This window comes from Dendrobates tinctorius, unplaced genomic scaffold, assembly GCF_039654945.1.
Source record: "Dendrobates tinctorius isolate UK_male_01 unplaced genomic scaffold, ASM3965494v1 ptg000358l, whole genome shotgun sequence".
Classification (NCBI taxonomy): domain Eukaryota; kingdom Metazoa; phylum Chordata; class Amphibia; order Anura; family Dendrobatidae; genus Dendrobates; species Dendrobates tinctorius.
This window is the reverse complement of record NW_027362024.1, coordinates 223,840-243,600: the sequence shown is the minus strand read 5'-3', so window position 1 is coordinate 243,600 and position 19,761 is coordinate 223,840. Positions and strand designations below refer to the sequence as shown.

The 19,761-nt window shown below is 44.4% G+C and overlaps 1 protein-coding gene and 1 long non-coding RNA gene across 2 annotated transcripts; both read left to right on the top strand.

Annotated features, from left to right (window-relative positions):
- Nucleotides 1–3,600: 3,600 nt before the first annotated feature.
- LOC141075489 (microtubule-associated serine/threonine-protein kinase 3-like) lies at nt 3,601–13,000 on the top strand. The gene is made up of 14 exons (XM_073562577.1): nt 3,601–3,630; nt 4,399–4,498; nt 8,565–8,632; nt 8,877–8,962; nt 9,856–10,064; nt 10,461–10,599; nt 10,690–10,822; nt 11,014–11,179; nt 11,296–11,466; nt 11,702–11,815; nt 11,957–12,069; nt 12,159–12,250; nt 12,654–12,727; nt 12,897–13,000. Exons 1-14 carry the CDS (start codon nt 3,601–3,603, stop codon nt 12,998–13,000), a joined length of 1,599 nt encoding a protein of 532 aa, XP_073418678.1.
- A 618-nt stretch (nt 13,001–13,618) lies between these two features.
- Nucleotides 13,619–14,657, top strand: LOC141075501 (uncharacterized). Its single transcript, XR_012227289.1, has 3 exons — nt 13,619–13,714; nt 14,075–14,151; nt 14,634–14,657. It is a non-coding gene; the product is annotated as an uncharacterized lncRNA (long non-coding RNA).
- Nucleotides 14,658–19,761: the final 5,104 nt, after the last annotated feature.

The following is a 19,761-nucleotide window of genomic DNA, read 5'->3' as shown; positions in this document are numbered from 1 at the left end:
ACCTTGTGCTGCCGAGATGACAATCTATAGTTGGTATTTGCAATACAATTTTCTTCTTGGACTTACTTTTCAAATGTGGGAATGAACTATGAAACATTTGCTTGTTGTGGGGTAGCGTTCCCTTTACCCGCACATTATGATCTTATTAGTCACTATATTTGATCATAATAATAAAAAATGTTTTCCACTTGTAGACTCAGTGCATTAGGATTGAAACGGAACTCTGTCACTACTGATTAGCACTTTTAGGGGCAGCTATTAATTCACATTTACTTATTATATCTAGACATTATCGGGTTTATCTCTCATCTAGTTCCTTTTTCATGTTTTTATTGAATTGATAAATAGGTACACTGTCACTTTAACTTGCACATAGCACTTTATACAGGTTCCGCTTCAGAATTCATATTTAATCATTCTTATTTATGCAATATAGGTCTTATTGGCTGCTATGTAAAGCAGTATTTGGTGACTGTATTCCTGCCCTTTCATTAGCCCACAATAAACATGGTAACAGGTTAGTGCGCATGCCTGATGTGCAGTGAGACTAGAAACATTGCTGACGGCATCATTCATATGATACGGTGAGGTTATGTGACGTCACAGGGGATTTCCTCTTACATGTTGAAGCCTCAAAGATGCACCATGACAGCTCTCATCATGAAAGCCTATGAGCTTGATCAAGACAAATCCTGGGCTCCTCACATCTGTTGATCTTACAGGTTGGATGAGAGGTTCTCATAAGTCAGTGCCAGGAACAGAAGGATCACGTGACTGTTACATCTGTCTAACCAATGTCCCAGGTTTTCCTACAAAAGAACAAGAAGTCCATGGAATATCCTAATCTGCCTTCAGCTATGAGACCAGTGCCACATGATGACCCTCGTCCAGTAGCAAAGCCTCTAGAGACAAGGAGCCTAGTGGAGGCATCCAATGAAGATGTTGCTGTCCATGGGTCAGCGATGGGGAACAATGCTGATTCAGACATTGAGCCATGTATGTCTGGTGAGCCTCATCTTATATCACAGCCAGAACTTAATGACTTGTTCCAGAACTTATGTTTGCCAAAACCAAATGCAGTTACTGGCTTCAAGACTTCAAGGATGGCATTTGCTGTCACCCGCTACAAAAGTTTCTGTCTTTCGAAGCCGCTAAGATGTCATAACACAGTTTTTAGAACTGGTTGACAACCTGAGCTTTTGCACCGACATTGGTGGGTTGTTTGCAGCTTTGGATTGCTCGCATGAGTTAAGACAGTGGTGTCTCCTAATTGACTCATCAGTGTAAAGACTCCAGGCTGTCTTGTTACACAATGGTAATGTTCACCGTCCAATACCAATACTAATCAATAATTCAATATTCAAATGTTCCCAAGAATAACCGACGCTGAGATTAAGGAAGGCATTTTTGTTGGTCCACAAATCTGACACATCATGAATGACAAGCAATTCAAGGAGCTGCTGGCGGGGAATGAGAAAATTGCTTGGAAATCATTCAAGGATGATTCCCAGAATTTTTTTCGCAACAACCCAACCCCAAATTACATCAAACTGTCATCAACCTTCTGGAAGCTTACAAAGCGATGAAGTGCAACATGTCATTGAACATTCATTTCTTGCATTCACATTTGGAATTCTTCCCTGTAAATCTTGGTGCCATTAGTAATGACCATGGCGAATGGTTTCCCAAAGATATTGCTACTATGAAAAAGCGTTATCAAGTGTCCTGGACTCCATCAATGCTGGCTGACTATTGCCGGACACTAGTACGGGACGCACCAGACGGTGACTACAAATGACCTAATGCTTCATAATCCGTAAAACGTCATCTCATGTTTCACAACGTTTCTAAGTAACATAGTAACATAGTTTTGAAGGCTGAAGGAAGACCTTATGTCCATCTAGTTCAGCCTATTTTTAGTGCAGCTGTTCTGCATTGTTGATCCAGGGGAAGGCAAAAAACCCACAGAGTAGAAGCCAATTTTCTCCATAGGGAAAAAAATTCCTTCCCCTAAGCTGGGTCAACCATCTACCTATAATATTCTGTTATTCGTAACCTTCTATACTGTTACTCACAAAAAAAGCCTCCATTCCTTTCTTAAATTCATTCAGTGAGTTGGCCATCACCACTTCCTCAGGAAGAGAATTCCAGAGCCTCACTGCTCTTACCGTGAAGAACCCTCTTCTATGCTGGTGCAGAAATTGTCTTTCCTCCAAACGAAGAGAATGCCCCCTTGTTCTTGTCACAGTCCTTGGTACAAACAGTTCATTGGAGAGATCGCTGTATTGCCCTCTGATATACTTGCACATATATATTAGGTCTCCCCTAAGTCTTCTCTTTTCTAGAGTAAATAGACCTAATTTTGATAACCTTTCTGGGTATTGTAGTGAACCAACCCCATTTATCATTTTAGTAGCCCGCCTTTGAATCCTTTCAAGTTCAGTAAAGTGATGCAGACGATCTGAAATTATATTTCTGCTGGGCTCTAATGGGTTTATTATAATCACGTCACATTTTCAAGGAAGCAAAACTTTGGAAAAAATGTGTTGCCCAGTGTAACATGGAGATTTGTCATTTCCTAATGATATCATTGCATTACATATTTAGGATTGGTACAATCTAATATATTATATTTATTCAGATTTTTTTTATTCAGATTTTAGGAACAAATGTGCTGGCAAATCCTGATAATGGAAAATCGTAGCCCCCGGAGATCCATGAGTCTGTCAGTGTGAGTATCACAGATGGAGATGTCTGTGTGTAATGACTCTATAGAATAGGTGACTCTCACTTTTTGTATTGAAGAACTGAAATCAATTCCCTTTTGATGATCTTCTAATGATGTGAGAGGCTCCTGTATAGAGACTCTCCTTTTTTCCATGATCGGGGCTCTTGTTTAGGAATCTAATGTACGGAGTGTGACCTGGTCAATTTCTTATGGACTAATATGTAGACTCATTTTATAGTACTGACCTAGAAAACAAGGATTCTGAAATCTCAGCGTTTTTTTAAATCAGTGGTTTGTCAAGTGTTTCAGGAGTTTTGCAGCAAATTTTACTTATTCAAGTGAATTAAAAAATGCATGTAAAAGCACAGCAAATACTTGTATTCAGCACGGGAAAAAACCAGACAGAGCCAGAAAACAGTCACATGCCATACGGACCATCAGAGTGACAGAGTGATGCTAGCCCATTGTGACATCACTGGCGATGCTAGCCCATTATGACATCACTGGTGATGCTAGCCCATTGTGACATCACTGGTGATGCTAGCCCATTATGACATCACTGGTGATGCTAGCCCATTGTGACATCACTGGTGATGCTAGCCCATTATGACATCACTGGTGATGCTAGCCCATTATGACATCACTGGTGATGCTAGCCCATTATGATATCACTGGTGATGCTAGCCCATTATGACATCACTGGTGATGCTAGCCCATTATGACATCACTGGTGATGCTAGCCCATTATGACATCACAGGTGATTCTTGGCCATTGTGACATCACAGCTCAGTCCCTACTTACAGAATGTTCACAGGGTCACCGGTGCCATTTATGATTCTATAGTGACTGAGAGCGTTTGCAATTTTTCACTATGTCTGGATTATGTCTGAGCGATTTTCAGGTAGATGCTCTGTTGGAGACTCTTACCAACAATCTCCCTAACACTGAGCTTCTACCACCCGATGGCGTCCTCTGCTTCACTCACCGGCTGGTGGTGGAGCTAGTCAATGACTGCCTGACCAAAAACAATGAAGATAAACTAACATCAGAGTATCTGACGGATTTACGTCACAACATCAGAACATTACTACAGCAGGTAAGTGGCGGACACTCGGCACAAATCTTCTCCATAGTCATAGATAATAATGGTGGGAGAGAAGCTTCTTTCCTTCCATATAAAACACAACGAGTCCCTAGATATGGAGTCGTTGTATCTGCAGAGAGGAGCAGAGGACACATACAATGGCCGCCTCCATTGTTTCCTTTCTTATCTCTGAATTTTTCTTTTTGTGTCTTTTCTTCTTTATAGGCTGAAAATAGATCTCAATATGGAGATTTGGCTTTTGTTAAGGAACTGGCCGAAGAAGTCCTGCATGTATTAGAAGGTCCGGCCTGCTCGCCGGAATGCCCGGTAAGGAGCCATCATCTTCTCTATCACACGTCCTTGTTTTCTGATCTTCTCCAGATCACCAATCAGATATCAGAAGATCTGGTGTCACATAATCCACATAAGTGAGAGACGTTTCTAAGAAAAGTTCTCATGATGGCGCGTGATTTGTAGAGTTACAGTTGGTGTATCAGTAAATGTTGGTTTACTCCTTCCTGATTCATGTATTTGGTGATTTAGTGAAATCTTCCACATATTAATTAACTGTATTATATCTATCAGGAAACACCAGAAGGCGACGACGAATATGGGGCGACTGTGACCCCGGAAACCCCTGACTCTAATAGGAGTCAGCCGGAGCTGAGCAGCGATCTGATCACAGGTGAACCGATCACATAACCTCCTACAATGAATCTCCAGATATTACACAGCAGGGAATAATGGCAGATCACTCTCTACTCCATGGAATGGGACCTGTCAGCACATGTTACATATAGGAGTGGTGGGATGACGGTGTAGGACGTTCCCCCTATTATATCCAGATATTACACAGCAGGGAATAATGGCAGATCACTCTCTACTCCATGTAATGGACCTGTCAGCACATATTACATATAGGAGTGGTGGGATGACGGTGTAGGACGTTCCCCTATTATATCCAGATATTACACAGCAGGGAATAATGGCAGATCACTCTCTACTCCATGTAATGGAACCTGTCAGCACATATTACATATAGGAGTGGTGGGATGACGGTGTAGGACGTTCCCCTATTATATCCAGATATTACACAGCAGGGAATAATGGCAGATCACTCTCTACTCCATGGAATAGGACCTGTCAGCACATGTTACATATAGGAGTGGTGGGATGACGGTGTAGGACGTTCCCCTATTATATACAGATATTACACAGCAGGGAATAATGGTAGATCACTCTCTACTCCATGTTATGGAACCTGTCAGCACATGTTACATATAGGAGTGGTGGGATGACGGTGTAGGACGTTCCCCTATTATATACAGATATTACACAGCAGGGAATAATGGCAGATCACTCTCTACTCCATGTAATGGACCTGTCAGCACATGTTACATATAGGAGTGGTGGGATGATGGTGTAGGACGTTCCCCCTATTATATCCAGATATTACACAGCAGGGAATAATGGCAGATCACTCTCTACTCCATGTAATGGACCTGTCAGCACATATTACATATAGGAGTGGTGGGATGATGGTGTAGGACGTTCCCCTATTATATCCAGATATTACACAGCAGGGAATAATGGCAGATCACTCTCTACTCCATGTAATGGAACCTGTCAGCACATATTACATATAGGAGTGGTGGGATGACGGTGTAGTACGTTCCCCTATTATATCCAGATATTACACAGCAGGGAATAATGGCAGATCACTCTCTACTCCATGGAATGGGACCTGTCAGCACATGTTACATATAGGAGTGGTGGGATGACGGTGTAGGATGTTCCCCTATTATATACAGATATTACACAGCAGGGAATAATGACAGATCACTCCCTACTCCATGTAATGGGACCTGTCAGCACATGTTACATATAGGAGTGGTGGGATGACGGTGTAGGACGTTCCCCTATTATATCCAGATATTACACAGCAGGGAATAATGGCAGATCACTCTCTACTCCATGTAATGGAACCTGTCAGCACATATTACATATAGGAGTGGTGGGATGACGGTGTAGGACGTTCCCCTATTATATCCAGATATTACACTGGAGGGAATAATGGCAGATCACTCCCTACTCCATGTAATGGACCTGTCAGCACATGTTACATATAGGAGTGGTGGGATGACGGTGTAGGATGTTCCCCTATTATATACAGATATTACACAACAGGGAATAATGGCAGATCACTCTCTACTCCATGTAATGGAACCTGTCAGCACATATTACATATAGGAGTGGTGGGATGACGGTGTAGGACGTTCCCCTATTATATCCAGATATTACACAGCAGGGAATAATGGCAGATCAATCTCTACTCCATGTAATGGACCTGTCAGCACATGTTACATATAGGAGTGGTGGGATGACGGTGTAGGACGTTCCCCTATTATATACAGATATTACACAGCAGGGAATAATGGTAGATCACTCTCTACTCCATGTTATGGAACCTGTCAGCACATGTTACATATAGGAGTGGTGGGATGACGGTGTAGGACGTTCCCCTATTATATACAGATATTACACAGCAGGGAATAATGGCAGATCACTCTCTACTCCATGTAATGGACCTGTCAGCACATGTTACATATAGGAGTGGTGGGATGATGGTGTAGGACGTTCCCCCTATTATATCCAGATATTACACAGCAGGGAATAATGGCAGATCACTCTCTACTCCATGTAATGGACCTGTCAGCACATATTACATATAGGAGTGGTGGGATGACGGTGTAGGACGTTCCCCTATTATATCCAGATATTACACAGCAGGGAATAATGGCAGATCACTCTCTACTCCATGTAATGGGACCTGTCAGCACATATTACATATAGGAGTGGTGGGATGATGGTGTAGGACGTTCCCCTATTATATACAGATATTACACAGCAGGGAATAATGGCAGATCACTCTCTACTCCATGTAATGGACCTGTCAGCACATATTACATATAGGAGTGGTGGGATGACGGTGTAGGACGTTCCCCTATTATATACAGATATTACACAGCAGGGAATAATGGCAGATCACTCTCTACTCCATGTAATGGACCTGTCAGCACATATTACATATAGGAGTGGTGGGATGACGGTGTAGGACGTTCCCCTATTATATCCAGATATTACACAGCAGGGAATAATGACAGATCACTCTCTACTCCATGTAATGGAACCTGTCAGCACATATTACATATAGGAGTGGTGGGATGACGGTGTAGGACGTTCCCCTATTATATCCAGATATTACACAGCAGGGAATAATGGCAGATCACTCTCTACTCCATGGAATGGGACCTGTCAGCACATGTTACATATAGGAGTGGTGGGATGACGGTGTAGGATGTTCCCCTATTATATACAGATATTACACAGCAGGGAATAATGACAGATCACTCCCTACTCCATGTAATGGGACCTGTCAGCACATGTTACATATAGGAGTGGTGGGATGACGGTGTAGGACGTTCCCCTATTATATACAGATATTACACAGCAGGGAATAATGGCAGATCACTCTCTACTCCATGTAATGGAACCTGTCAGCACATATTACATATAGGAGTGGTGGGATGACGGTGTAGGACGTTCCCCTATTATATCCAGATATTACACAGCAGGGAATAATGGCAGATCACTCTCTACTCCATGTAATGGAACCTGTCAGCACATATTACATATAGGAGTGGTGGGATGACGGTGTAGGACGTTCCCCTATTATATCCAGATATTACACAGGAGGGAATAATGGCAGATCACTCCCTACTCCATGTAATGGACCTGTCAGCACATGTTACATATAGGAGTGGTGGGATGACGGTGTAGGATGTTCCCCTATTATATACAGATATTACACAACAGGGAATAATGGCAGATCACTCTCTACTCCATGTAATGGAACCTGTCAGCACATATTACATATAGGAGTGGTGGGATGACGGTGTAGGACGTTCCCCTATTATATCCATATATTACACAGCAGGGAATAATGGCAGATCACTCTCTACTCCATGTAATGGACCTGTCAGCACATGTTACATATAGGAGTGGTGGGATGACGGTGTAGGATGTTCCCCTATTATATACAGATATTACACAGCAGGGAATAATGGCAGATCACTCTCTACTCCATGTAATGGACCTGTCAGCACATGTTACATATAGGAGTGGTGGGATGACGGTGTAGGACGTTCCCCTATTATATCCAGATATTACACAGCAGGGAATAATGGCAGATCACTCTCTACTCCATGTAATGGACCTGTCAGCACATGTTACATATAGGAGTGGTGGGATGACGGTGTAGGACGTTCCCCTATTATATACAGATATTACACAGCAGGGAATAATGGCAGATCACTCTCTACTCCATGTAATGGACCTGTCAGCACATGTTACATATAGGAGTGGTGGGATGACGGTGTAGGATGTTCCCCTATTATATACAGATATTACACAGCAGGGAATAATGGCAGATCACTCCTCTACTCCATGTAATGGGACCTGTCAGCACATGTTACATATAGGAGTGTGCAGCGAGGGTGGGGGTCCTCATTCATGTGATGATTGGGGGTCCGCCACCACTTACCTTACATTAATCTATGGATGCACCATACGTCCGTATTATTCCCGTTTACAGACGTCTTGTTATTTCTCCCTTATGTTGCAGTATTATGTATGTAGGATTGATATCGACTAATATATTTTATTTCTTCATCACTTTATCACTATTTTAGTACCATCAGCGCTGGCGAATCCCAACAGTGGAATCTGTGGGATCCCGGAGATCCAAGAATCTGCCGGTGTAAGTATTATAGAGCCATAGGGGTGTCTGTGTATCACCAGATCATGGGGTGTGAGTGACCCATCCAGTATTATCCCCATATAACCATGGGACGGCTCTGTTCTAAGCGTAGATGACTATGGTGTTAGAGAATAGTATTTATAGTAAATGGAATCTGTCACCAGGTTTATGCTGCTGACAGATTCATCCTGAGATGTTTTCCTGCAGCTTCTAGATCTTAGTATTATTTCTTATTCTTTTTTAGGACTTGATGAAATCATTGATCCCGGCAGGAGAACCGCGTATGCGCGACTATGAAACATCTAAACTGATCGGCAGAGGAGGTTTTGGGTGAGATTTCTATTTCCATAATCCCCATTTCTCAGGGTTCCCTATGACAATGCTTCGGCCTCTGTGCTCTGCCAGTCAGTGTTGTCATAGGGAAACGATTGGAGTCCACATCTCCAGGTCACTATTCAGCTCAGTTATATACAGCTGAGCGAACTGTTCTGTAACCAATCAGTCTGTAAGGAAAGGGATGATATAATAGACGACACTTCCCGGTCCTAGACCTCCTCTGCTCTTCTGCTTCCGCCTACACCAGTTTCCCTGTCCTCCGCATCGATCTTAGGTTTTTTGGGGCCCCATTATGGAGCTGATAAGAGTAATTGGTTGCACACGGTCACGTGAGGGGTGACACGATACTGACGGTAATGACATCTGCACCCCCACCCTCCACCATAACCATGTGAGTCTGATCACCGGCCCCAGCAGCAGGAGGAAGAACAGCCAAAGACTGGCACAGAGGACGGAGCACTGCAATGATGGATGGGCAGGGACGAGGACAAGTGGGTCTAATGTGTTTAATTAAATTTTAACCTCTTCCTGCCCCTCCATTTATTCTGCCACGGGCTGTGGAGAAAGCCAAAAACCAACTTCTTACGACTATTGGAGCATTTTCAATTTTATCCAATTTTTATTTTTACTGAATCCTATCTATTGGTGGGTTATAGGGAATCTGCCCAAGATGAATTTCGGTAGATTCTCTCATCTACAATGTGACCTGGTGAGGGCAGACGTGGCGTGGTGCAGACCTCCCATCATCTATGGAGTGTTATTTCATGGGTTCTAGATGTGGATTTCTAGCTGGTATTAAACATTAGTATAAAAGATCATGGAATGACTTGTGTATATAGACTGTTAATAAGGCTTTATTATAAACCATGGATTCTCCTTCTCTTCAGGGCCGTCTACCTAGTGCGCCACAAAGAATCACAACAGACCTTTGCCATGAAGAAAGTGACCAAGAGGAGCCTGAAAACTCCTATTAGAGTGGACATGGCCTTTCTGGAGCGGGACATCCTAACATTCGCAGATTGTCCCTTTGTGGCCTCCATGCTCTGCTCTTTCCCTACGAGATCTGACCTTTGTATGGTCATGGAGTATGTAGGAGGTAGGACCCACACCTTGTGTTATATTCAGCCCATGTCTGCTGACATCTTATCACCTCTCACATCATTAAGACTTATCCCCATGGACGGTTACATCCCCACAGAGCATTTACTATAGGTTATCTCTTACCATGGTGCCCGGAAAGTCATTGATGTGTGGGATCTCCCTGTCGGTCCGCACTGAGCACGTCAATATCTCCAGCTGTAGACGAGATGTGACATCACTTTATGTCATTAGTTACTTGGACAACAATTTCATCATGACCTCAGACTAATATTCTGTACATTCTGTGCTTATATATTTTCTCCTGCCCCAATGTTTCTGCTCACTTCTCTTTATAGATCATGGTGTTCTGCTGTATAAACCCCTCACCGGTCATATTTCCTTTCTTCTATAGGTGGAGACTGTCGGACCCTTCTAAACATGATGGGTCATTTCCCTGTCTTGTTGGCCCGCTTGTACTTTGCAGAAGCGGTCCTTGGTGTGGAATACCTGCATAGTTACGGTGTGGCGCACAGAGACCTGAAGCCGGAGAAGTAAGTGCATACCTGTAGTATAACAAAGGGGGGAAGTTATCCCTTATCATCTCACGGACAATAAAGCTAAAATCATCTTCTCTTTCACAGCTTCCTGATAACATCTGCTGGACATATTAAAATTAGCGACTTTGGACTTTCAAAAGTTGGTGTCATGATACCACACACCAACATCTGCAAGCAATCAGCAGAGGACATCTCCAGAGAGTTCCAGGATGAGGAGGTCAGCATTACACACAGGAACTTAGCTTGTTCTGTACAAATCTCATAACTCTATTTTCTCTTCCCCACATTCTTCATTTTTAGACAGCTTTTCCACTGATATTTTATCTTCTCTAATTCTGTTATTATGTCAAGAACTTGTCATAATAATCGTTTCATCGATTCTCATCTCTATCTTCTGTTGGTTTCCAGGTGTGTGGCACCCCGTGGTACACAGCCCCTGAGGTCATCCTGAAGAAAGGCTACGGAAGACCTATTGACTGGTGGTCAATGGGCATCATATTATATGAATTTGTCCATGGCTATACACCATTTGATGGGGATTTCCAAACTGGGCTGAATAAAAATATTGTCGGTGGTAAGTAGAATAATCCCATCATTGCTTTGCCTGGTTACATGGCTTTAGTTATTTCCTTTGCTTTACCTTATAGTCCAATACAGAGGATTTATTTTCTGTAACTTTCTATATAACAGGAGATATAATTTGGGATACTTATCAAGCTACTCTATCTGATGATCAGGACCCCATCACTCAGCTGCAGGACCTCATCACTCAGCTGCTCAGTATAAATCCTGTGGATAGCCTTCTGCAGGACCTCATCAGTCAGCTGCTCAGAGCAAATCCTGTGGATAGACTTGGGACAGGTAACAGATACAATAATATCAATATTCCCTTGTTACACCGATGACGTATCACTCATGTCCATGAGGATCATTACTTCTCTATCAGCTTCATCATTTATAGTTCTCCCTACTAAGATTTTCATTCTATTTCCTACATGTCTGCTCAGTTGTGTAATTAGTTCTAATTAAGATAAACTGTTCAGATATGAAGCTGTCTCTGACAATGTCCGAATCACTTTTGTTTTCCTTTATCCAGGAGGAGCTTTTGAGATCAGGGGTCATCCATTTCTTGTTGACTTAGACTTTGATTCCCTTCTAAGTCAAAAGCTAGTGTACGTTCCTCAGCTTGTGGACACCAGCTTATTTACCAGTAAGTAGAAGGAGCCATCATCTAGACTAAGTGTCTGTTTGTCTCGTCTTCCTTATTTTGTGACAATTGGTTCCCATTAATAAATGGTGACTCTATTATACTGACAATCTCTAATAACACTTCATTACCTATGTCTTGCAGACCTTTGGGATATGAAGAAACATCTCGTCTCAGAGGATGAGAAGGCCACAAGTGAGGACAATGAGAGCCTTGACTTTAAAAATTTTACATCATCTTCTGAAAGGCTTTTTAAAGTATGTGATTAATAAATCAAAAATATGTATAAAAAGACCTATGAAGGTAGACATACAATTATTTCATATCTTATTGCTTCCGCATGTAGCTCCTTACCACCGCTAACAGAATGAAGATTAATGAGAATCCCAAGTCTTCTCCAGATTGTACCCTAGAATCCAGCACAAATATCTCAGAAATGTGAGTAGATTATGGGGCTATTACTGGGATCTCTAGGCTGATTATGTGCACACCAAATATGGGACATAAATATCATAATATCAAATGCAACATCCACCATCCCATGGTTAGCAGTCAATGTGCTTTTGGCCTTAGTAATTGCTGGTAATAACAGCCTATACTCGAGGCCAGTCATGCATTTTTAGAACTGCCCACTCTGAAGGAGCGATGTATTATTATATGCCAGATATTCATGGTAGTTGTTTTCCACTCCACTCGATAAAAGTTAGTTTTGAGCAGAAGACCTTCCCCGCTATGGCAGTCATATGTCCTATTAGGCCTTATTGTCGGTGTTCTTATAGTGAGACAACCCCTTTTATAATGCGTTTACTTGTGATTTACATGTTTTTCTTCTTCCAAACAGGCAGAAAGAATCTGTTCCCTTATCTGATAGCGACAACGCTATTTGTTTCTTGCCATTATTGTTCCAACTGTCAGGTATGTCCATGTCTACAGCACCTACAATGGGAATGTTGACTTCAAGGCTCCAATATTTCCACATGGTTTTTCTGTAATAGGTCTCTTAAGTTTTCCATGTTTCATGTATAAATGGTGACCATGTTATACTGACAACTTCTAATAAAACTTCATTACCTATGTCTTCTAGATCATTCTGAGATGAAGAAACATCTGGACTCAGAGGATGAGGAGGATCCCGAGTCCCCTCCAGAGTGTGCACCAAAATCTAGCACAAATGTCTCAGAAAAGTAAGTAGCTTATGGGGTCATTACTGGGAGCTCACCACCAAATATAGGATATAAATACCATAATATCACATGCAGCATCCACCATCCCATGATTAGCGGTCATTGTGCATTTGGTCTTAGTAACTTCTTCTGATAACAGCCCATAATTGTGGATGGTTATGCATTTTTAGTGCTGCCCCCAACACTGTAGGAGAGATGTCAAATAATAAGCCAGATATTCTTGGTACTTGTTTTCTGCTCCACTCCATAAAAGTTAGTTTTGAGCAGAAGACCTTCCCCACTATGGCAGTCATATGTCCTATTAGGCCTTATAGTCGGTGTTCTTATAGTGAGACAACCCCTTTTATAATGCGTTTACTTGTGATTTACTTGTTTTTCTTCTTCCATACAGGCAGAAAGAATCTGTCCTCATATTTGATAGTGATGATTCTGCTTTTCTCTTGCCATCCTTGTCCCATCTATCAGGTATGTCCATGTCTACAGCACCAACAATGTGAATGTTGACTTCAAGGCTCAAATATCCATACATGGTTTTTATGTTTTCCATGTTTCATGTATAAATGGTGACTACGTTATACTGACAACCTCTAATAACACTTCGTTACCTATGTCTTGTAGATCATTCTGAGATAAAGAAACATCTGGACTCAGAGGATGAGGAGGATCCCGAGTCCCCTCCAGAGTGTGCACCAAAATCCAACACAAACGTTTCAGAAAAGTAAGTAGATTATGGGGTCATTACTGGGAGCTCATCACCAAATATAGGACATAAATACCAGAATATCACATGCAGCACCCACCATCCCATGGTTAGCGGTCATTGTGCATTTGGCTTCAGAAACCATTGGTGATAACAGCCCATATCTGCCACCGGTTGAGCATTTTTCGTGCTGCCGACACTGTAGGAGAGATGTAGTATTACATGCCACACATTCTTAGTAGAAGGTAGCGTTGAGCAGAAGACCTTCCCTACTATGGCAGTCATATCTCCCATTAGGCCTTATAGTTGGTGTTCTGATAGACAACCCCTTTTATAATGTGTTTACTTGTGATTTATGAGTTTTTTTCTTCCTAACAGGCAGAAAGGATCTGTCCCCGTATCTGATGGAGACGACGACGCTATTACCATCTTACCATCCTCGTCCCCACTATCAGGTATGTCCATGTCTACAGCAAAAACAATGTGAATGTTGACTTCAAGGCTCCAATATCTCCACATGGTTTTTCTGTAATAGGTCTCCTTTGTTATTTATGTTGCCCATGGGCCCATACTGCATCTCTATTTCACTAATTTTGCACAGGAGCTTTTTCATGGATTCTGTGAGATGCGCTGTGGGATCCAATAACCTACATCATCATAAGGCGACATTGTCTCCTATAGTAGAATATCGCTCATCAGTGATGCACCACATGGCGGCACACAGGACGCTTACTGCTCTATATCAGTGACACATCTAATGCCCCTCAGATGGGATTATGTACGTTATATAGGACTTATTCTGCCCTATTATGATATAATACCAGATTATCAGGACTATAGGAGACAGGACTAGAACAATCCTACTATATACAGGAGACAAAGCAGATCCCATTAGGATATGGCGTTACTGAGGTTTTGTTTTTTACTTTCTGATCAGATTTTCCAGCTCAGACAGAAAGAATTTCTCCCTCACCCATGACAGCACCACGGAGAGAGGGGGTCCGCCCATCAAGGACAGGAACCTACAGACAAAAGAGCGGCACCTCTCCTCCGCCCCCCTCAGTTGGGTTCCTGTCCTTGACGGGTGAACCACGGCAGCAAGAGCGCAGCGCTTACCGGGAGTTGAAGATCCGGGACCGCCCCGTCCGCGGTCAGACAGCGGGAAGGCCCCTGTCGCGGCGGGGTCGGTTGCCGAAGCCGCCACCGCTGCAGCTGAGGGGCTGTCCAGGGTGAGCGGGCGGGGAGGACCGGGCCGCCGCTCCGGGAGGAGTAGGGGCCGAGGGACGCCGGATAGGGGCAGCGCTGGGTACACAGGTGTACCAAGATGGCGCTGCCCCGGAAGTAGAATGAGGAACTTCCGGGTCCCCGCGGTCGGCACATGCGCAGTACGCACTCCCCGGGGGAAGAGCGGTGCAGGCCGGGAAGACAGGTGACGCCAGGGCGGCTTATTCAAATTGGGAACGCTAAAGCAGCCTCAGAGCTGGAAGCGTTCAGGCGCGATGGATAGCGACCAGCTACAGCAGCCTAAGCAGCAGCAGCAGCAGCAACAAAGGCAGCATCACCAGCGCCGCCAAAAGGATAAAGACGGACGGGGGAGCAGGTCCAGCAGCCACTCCACGCAACAGTCTACTGCAAGGAGCAAGTCACCTGCCGTGGATCGCCCAGTGAGGGATTTGGATCCACTTCCAGAACCGGTACCTGCAACCGCGCATGAGGGGTAAGTGGATCTTCGTGAATGTTCCCCATTGTAATAGACTTCTTTCCCTTATCAGGGAAAGAAGAAAGAAAAGACCAAGAACAGGGAATGCCCCACCTGTGGGAAACCATTACCAACGCCCTGGGAGAAAAAATTGTGTGACTCCTGTATACAGGAGGTCCTCGGCAGTGAAACCCCGGATCATGCCGCAGACCTAAGGGCGGTAATCCGCGCAGAAATTCAGAGTGCCCTTTCATCCAGAAAACGGGAAAGGAAGGGAAGGAAGGGGGACGTGGTGATAGAGTCCCAATCTGACAGCTTATCGTCAGGGGAAGTCACCTCCCATACTGTAAATACCGACTCGTCATCCTCCGATGAGGAGACGGAAGGTCGTCATTGTTTCCCCCTGGACGAAGTGGATGCCTTAGTAAAGGCGGTAAGATCCACTATGGGGGTGGAAGAACCCCGGACTGATAGATCAGTCCAGGACATTATGTTCGGGGGACTGAGTCAAAAAAAACGGAAGGTATTTCCGTTAAATAAGAACGTCCAAGGCCTCATAGATAAAGAATGGGAAAAACCGGATAGGAAAAGCTCCACAGTTCCTTCCATCAAAAGGAAGTACCCATTTGAGGAGGAAGCATCCACATCATGGGATAAGGCCCCCAAACTAGATGTGGCGATAGCCAAAGCTTCAAGAAAGTTTGCACTCCCCTTTGAAGATATGGGTACCCTGAAAGACCCGTTGGATAAAAAAGCGGATACCCTACTTAAGGGCACCTGGGAATCAGCAGGGGGAAACATCAGGCCGGCGGTAGCGGCAACCTGTACCTCCAGAGCTCTTATGGTATGGATAGACCAATTGGAGAGACAGATAAGGGAAGGGGTTCCCAGAGATAAAATCCTGGAATCCATGCCAATGATAAGAGGGGCGGCAGCCTACCTGGCCGACTCTTCGGCTGATTCGATAAGATTGTCATCTAAAACAGCAGCCTTGTCGAATGCAGCTAGACGAGCTTTATGGTTAAAATGTTGGCCTGGGGATCTCCAGACAAAAATAAAATTATGCGCCATTCCCTGTGAAGGAAAATTCCTCTTCGGGGAAACCTTGGATGACATCCTCGAAAAGGCGGGTGACAAAAAGAAAGGCTTCCCAAACTTAGGACCTGTGACCGCCACAGGCTTTAAACGGTCCTTTCGGAACAGAAAGTTCTTCCAGAGGAGACCCCCGAGAGACCAAAAATGGGAAGACAGAAGAAGGGACAGGGGGTTCATCTTCGGTAACTCGTCCCGGGATAAAAAACCCGCCAAGTGACTGTGGGCCCAGGGTGGGAGGGAGACTAAGGTTTTTCCTCCCAGCCTGGGAGAAAATATCCAACAATCCCTGGCTGATAAATCTTGTAAGATCGGGATTAAGGATAAACTTTTATTCTCTCCCGCCGCAAAAATACATAATTACCCCGATAAGGTCGTCAAAAAACGAACAGGACGCCCTCGAAAGGGAGGTTCTGAGTATGTTGGACAAAAAAGTCCTACAGGAGGTTCCCCCACAGGAGAGAGGCAGGGGGTTCTACTCGCCTCTCTTCCTGGTAACCAAACCAGACGGCACCTTCCGCACCATCATAAATTTAAAAAAACTGAATTGCTATATCAAGAACGAAAAATTCAAGATGGAATCGATCAAATCGACCATCAAAATTCTCTTTCCGCAATGTTTTATGGTGGTCCTAGACCTCAGCGATGCCTACTACCATGTCCCTATTCACAAAGAATCCAGGCAATACCTCAGGCTAGCAGTCTCGATAGCAGGAGAAATAAGAGAATTCCAATACAAGGCCCTGCCATTTGGGATCTCAGTGGCTCCACGAGTCTTTACGAAATTGGTGGCAGAGATGATGGCTCACATAAGAGAACAGGATGTTCTGATAGTGCCTTATTTGGACGACTTTTTAATAGCGAGCAACTCAGGCCAGAAATGCACAGAACAGAGGGACCGAGTGATGAGCACTCTAAAAAACCTCGGGTGGCTTCTGAACCTGAAAAAGTCAAGGCTGGAACCAAAGAGAGTCCAGGAGTTCCTAGGCCTGACACTGGATTCAAACATCCAAGTATGTTACTTGCCAGATCACAAAAGGGACAGAATTATTCATATAGTACAAAAAGCGAGGCAAAACCCCTCTATGACACTAAGACGAGCAATGTCCCTGTTAGGGTCCCTCTCTGCATGCTTGCCGGCGGTCCAGTGGGCACAAATACATATGAGGGATCTGCAATGGGATATCCTGACCAACCAGCGGACCTTAGGAGACCGCTTGGAACATCATATTACGCTAGGTTCAAAAACTATTCTTTCCCTAGCCTGGTGGGAGGACAAAAACAACTTGTCCAAAGGGATCCCCTGGGAGGCCAAAATCACACATGTAATTACCACCGACGCCAGTCCTGTGGGTTGGGGAGCACACATGGGCATCAGCGTGGCTCAAGGGGGATGGAGAAGTCAAGAACTAAAAGCCTCCTCGAATCAAAAAGAACTGCTAGCAGTAAATTATGCCTTGAGTCACTTTTTGCCAGCATTAAAAGGCCATCATGTCCGGATATTCTCGGACAACCGAGTAACAGTGGCCTATATAAACCACCAGGGGGGAACCAGGTCCAGAACGTTAATGGAGGCATCCTTCGAGATATTCGGGTTGGCAGAGAAAAACTTACTGTCCCTATCGGCGCTACATATACGGGGAGTAGAGAACCAAACGGCAGACTTTCTGAGCCGTACCCAACTACATCAGGGGGAGTGGACTCTAAATCAGTCCGTTTTTCAGAAGATTGTGGAAATGTGGGGAACCCCAGACATAGACTTATTTGCAGACCACAAAAACAAAAAAGTGGAAATATTCTGTTCTCTGAATCCCAAAGGGAATCCTCACACCCTGGACGCATTTATGCTCCCATGGACACGGGGTTTACTGTATGCCTTCCCACCGACCATTCTCCTTCCGGCGGTGATAAGGAAAGTCAGGGAAGAGGGGGCTCGGGTAATACTTATAGCCCCTTTCTGGCCAAAAAGAACATGGTTTTCATGGCTCAGAATAATGTCAGTAACCGACCCCTGGGTTCTACCAGATCTCCCCGACCTTCTATCACAGGGCCCTGTGCTACACCCCCAAGCAGTGAACCTCCATTTAACAGCATGGAATTTGAAAGGTCACTGCTGAGGGGGAAAGGATTTTCAGAAAATCTAATTTCCACGTTACAAAAAAGTAGAAAACCAGTTACAATCAAAGCCTATGGTAGAACCTGGAGAAAATTCCTATCCAGTTCGGGGGCAAAGGTTCATGATGGAATACAAATGGATAAAATCCTGGAATTCCTCCAAAGAGGGTTAGAACAGGGACTAGCGACTAACACACTGAGGGTACAGGTAGCGGCCCTGGGCGCCCTCTATAATCAGGAGGTAGCGAGCGACCCTTGGGTGGCACGGTTTATGAGGGCCGCAGCCAGGTCTAGACCAATAGCTACCCAGAAAGTACCATCATGGGATCTGAACTTAGTGTTGTCAGCCCTAACAGGACCCCCATTCGAGCCTATTCAGTCAGCTCCACTAAAGACCCTATCATTAAAAACGATACTGCTAGTGGCCCTAACATCGGCCCGCAGAGTAAGTGACATTCAAGCCTTATCGGCAATACCCCCATTCATTAAAATTATGGAGGATAGAATTATATTGAAACCTGACCCTGCATATTTGCCCAAGGTAGCAACACACTTCCATAGATCACAGGAGGTAGTCCTTCCTTCCTTCTGCCCAAACCCTACGAATAGAGGAGAGGAGAAATTTCACACATTAGATGTGAAGAGGTGCTTAGTGCATTACCTAGAGGCCACCAAGGGATGTAGGAAGGAAGGATCTCTCTTTGTGTGTTTCCAGGGACCTCGTAAGGGGCTCGGGGCGTCCAAAAGTACCCTGGCAAGATGGATAAGAGACGCGATTGCCCTGGCATACTCATGCAGCGGGAATACCATCCCGGAGGGTCTAAAAGCCCACTCTACAAGAGCAATGGCGACCTCATGGGCAGAAAGATCAGAGGTATCGATAGAACAGATCTGTAAGGCGGCCACCTGGTCAACACCTTCTACCTTTTTCAAACACTATCGCCTAGATCTAGCCTCTGCGTCTGACCTGACCTTCGGGAGAAGGATCCTTCAGGCGGTGGTCCCTCCCTAAGCTACCAATCTCTGAAATTCTCTCCGTGGTGCTGTCATGGGTGAGGGAGAATAGCTTAGTTACTCACCGATAACGGTGTTTCTCGGAACCCATGACAGCACCCGCTTAATTCCCCCCCTTTTTTCACGTGTGCGGTGAGCACGATTT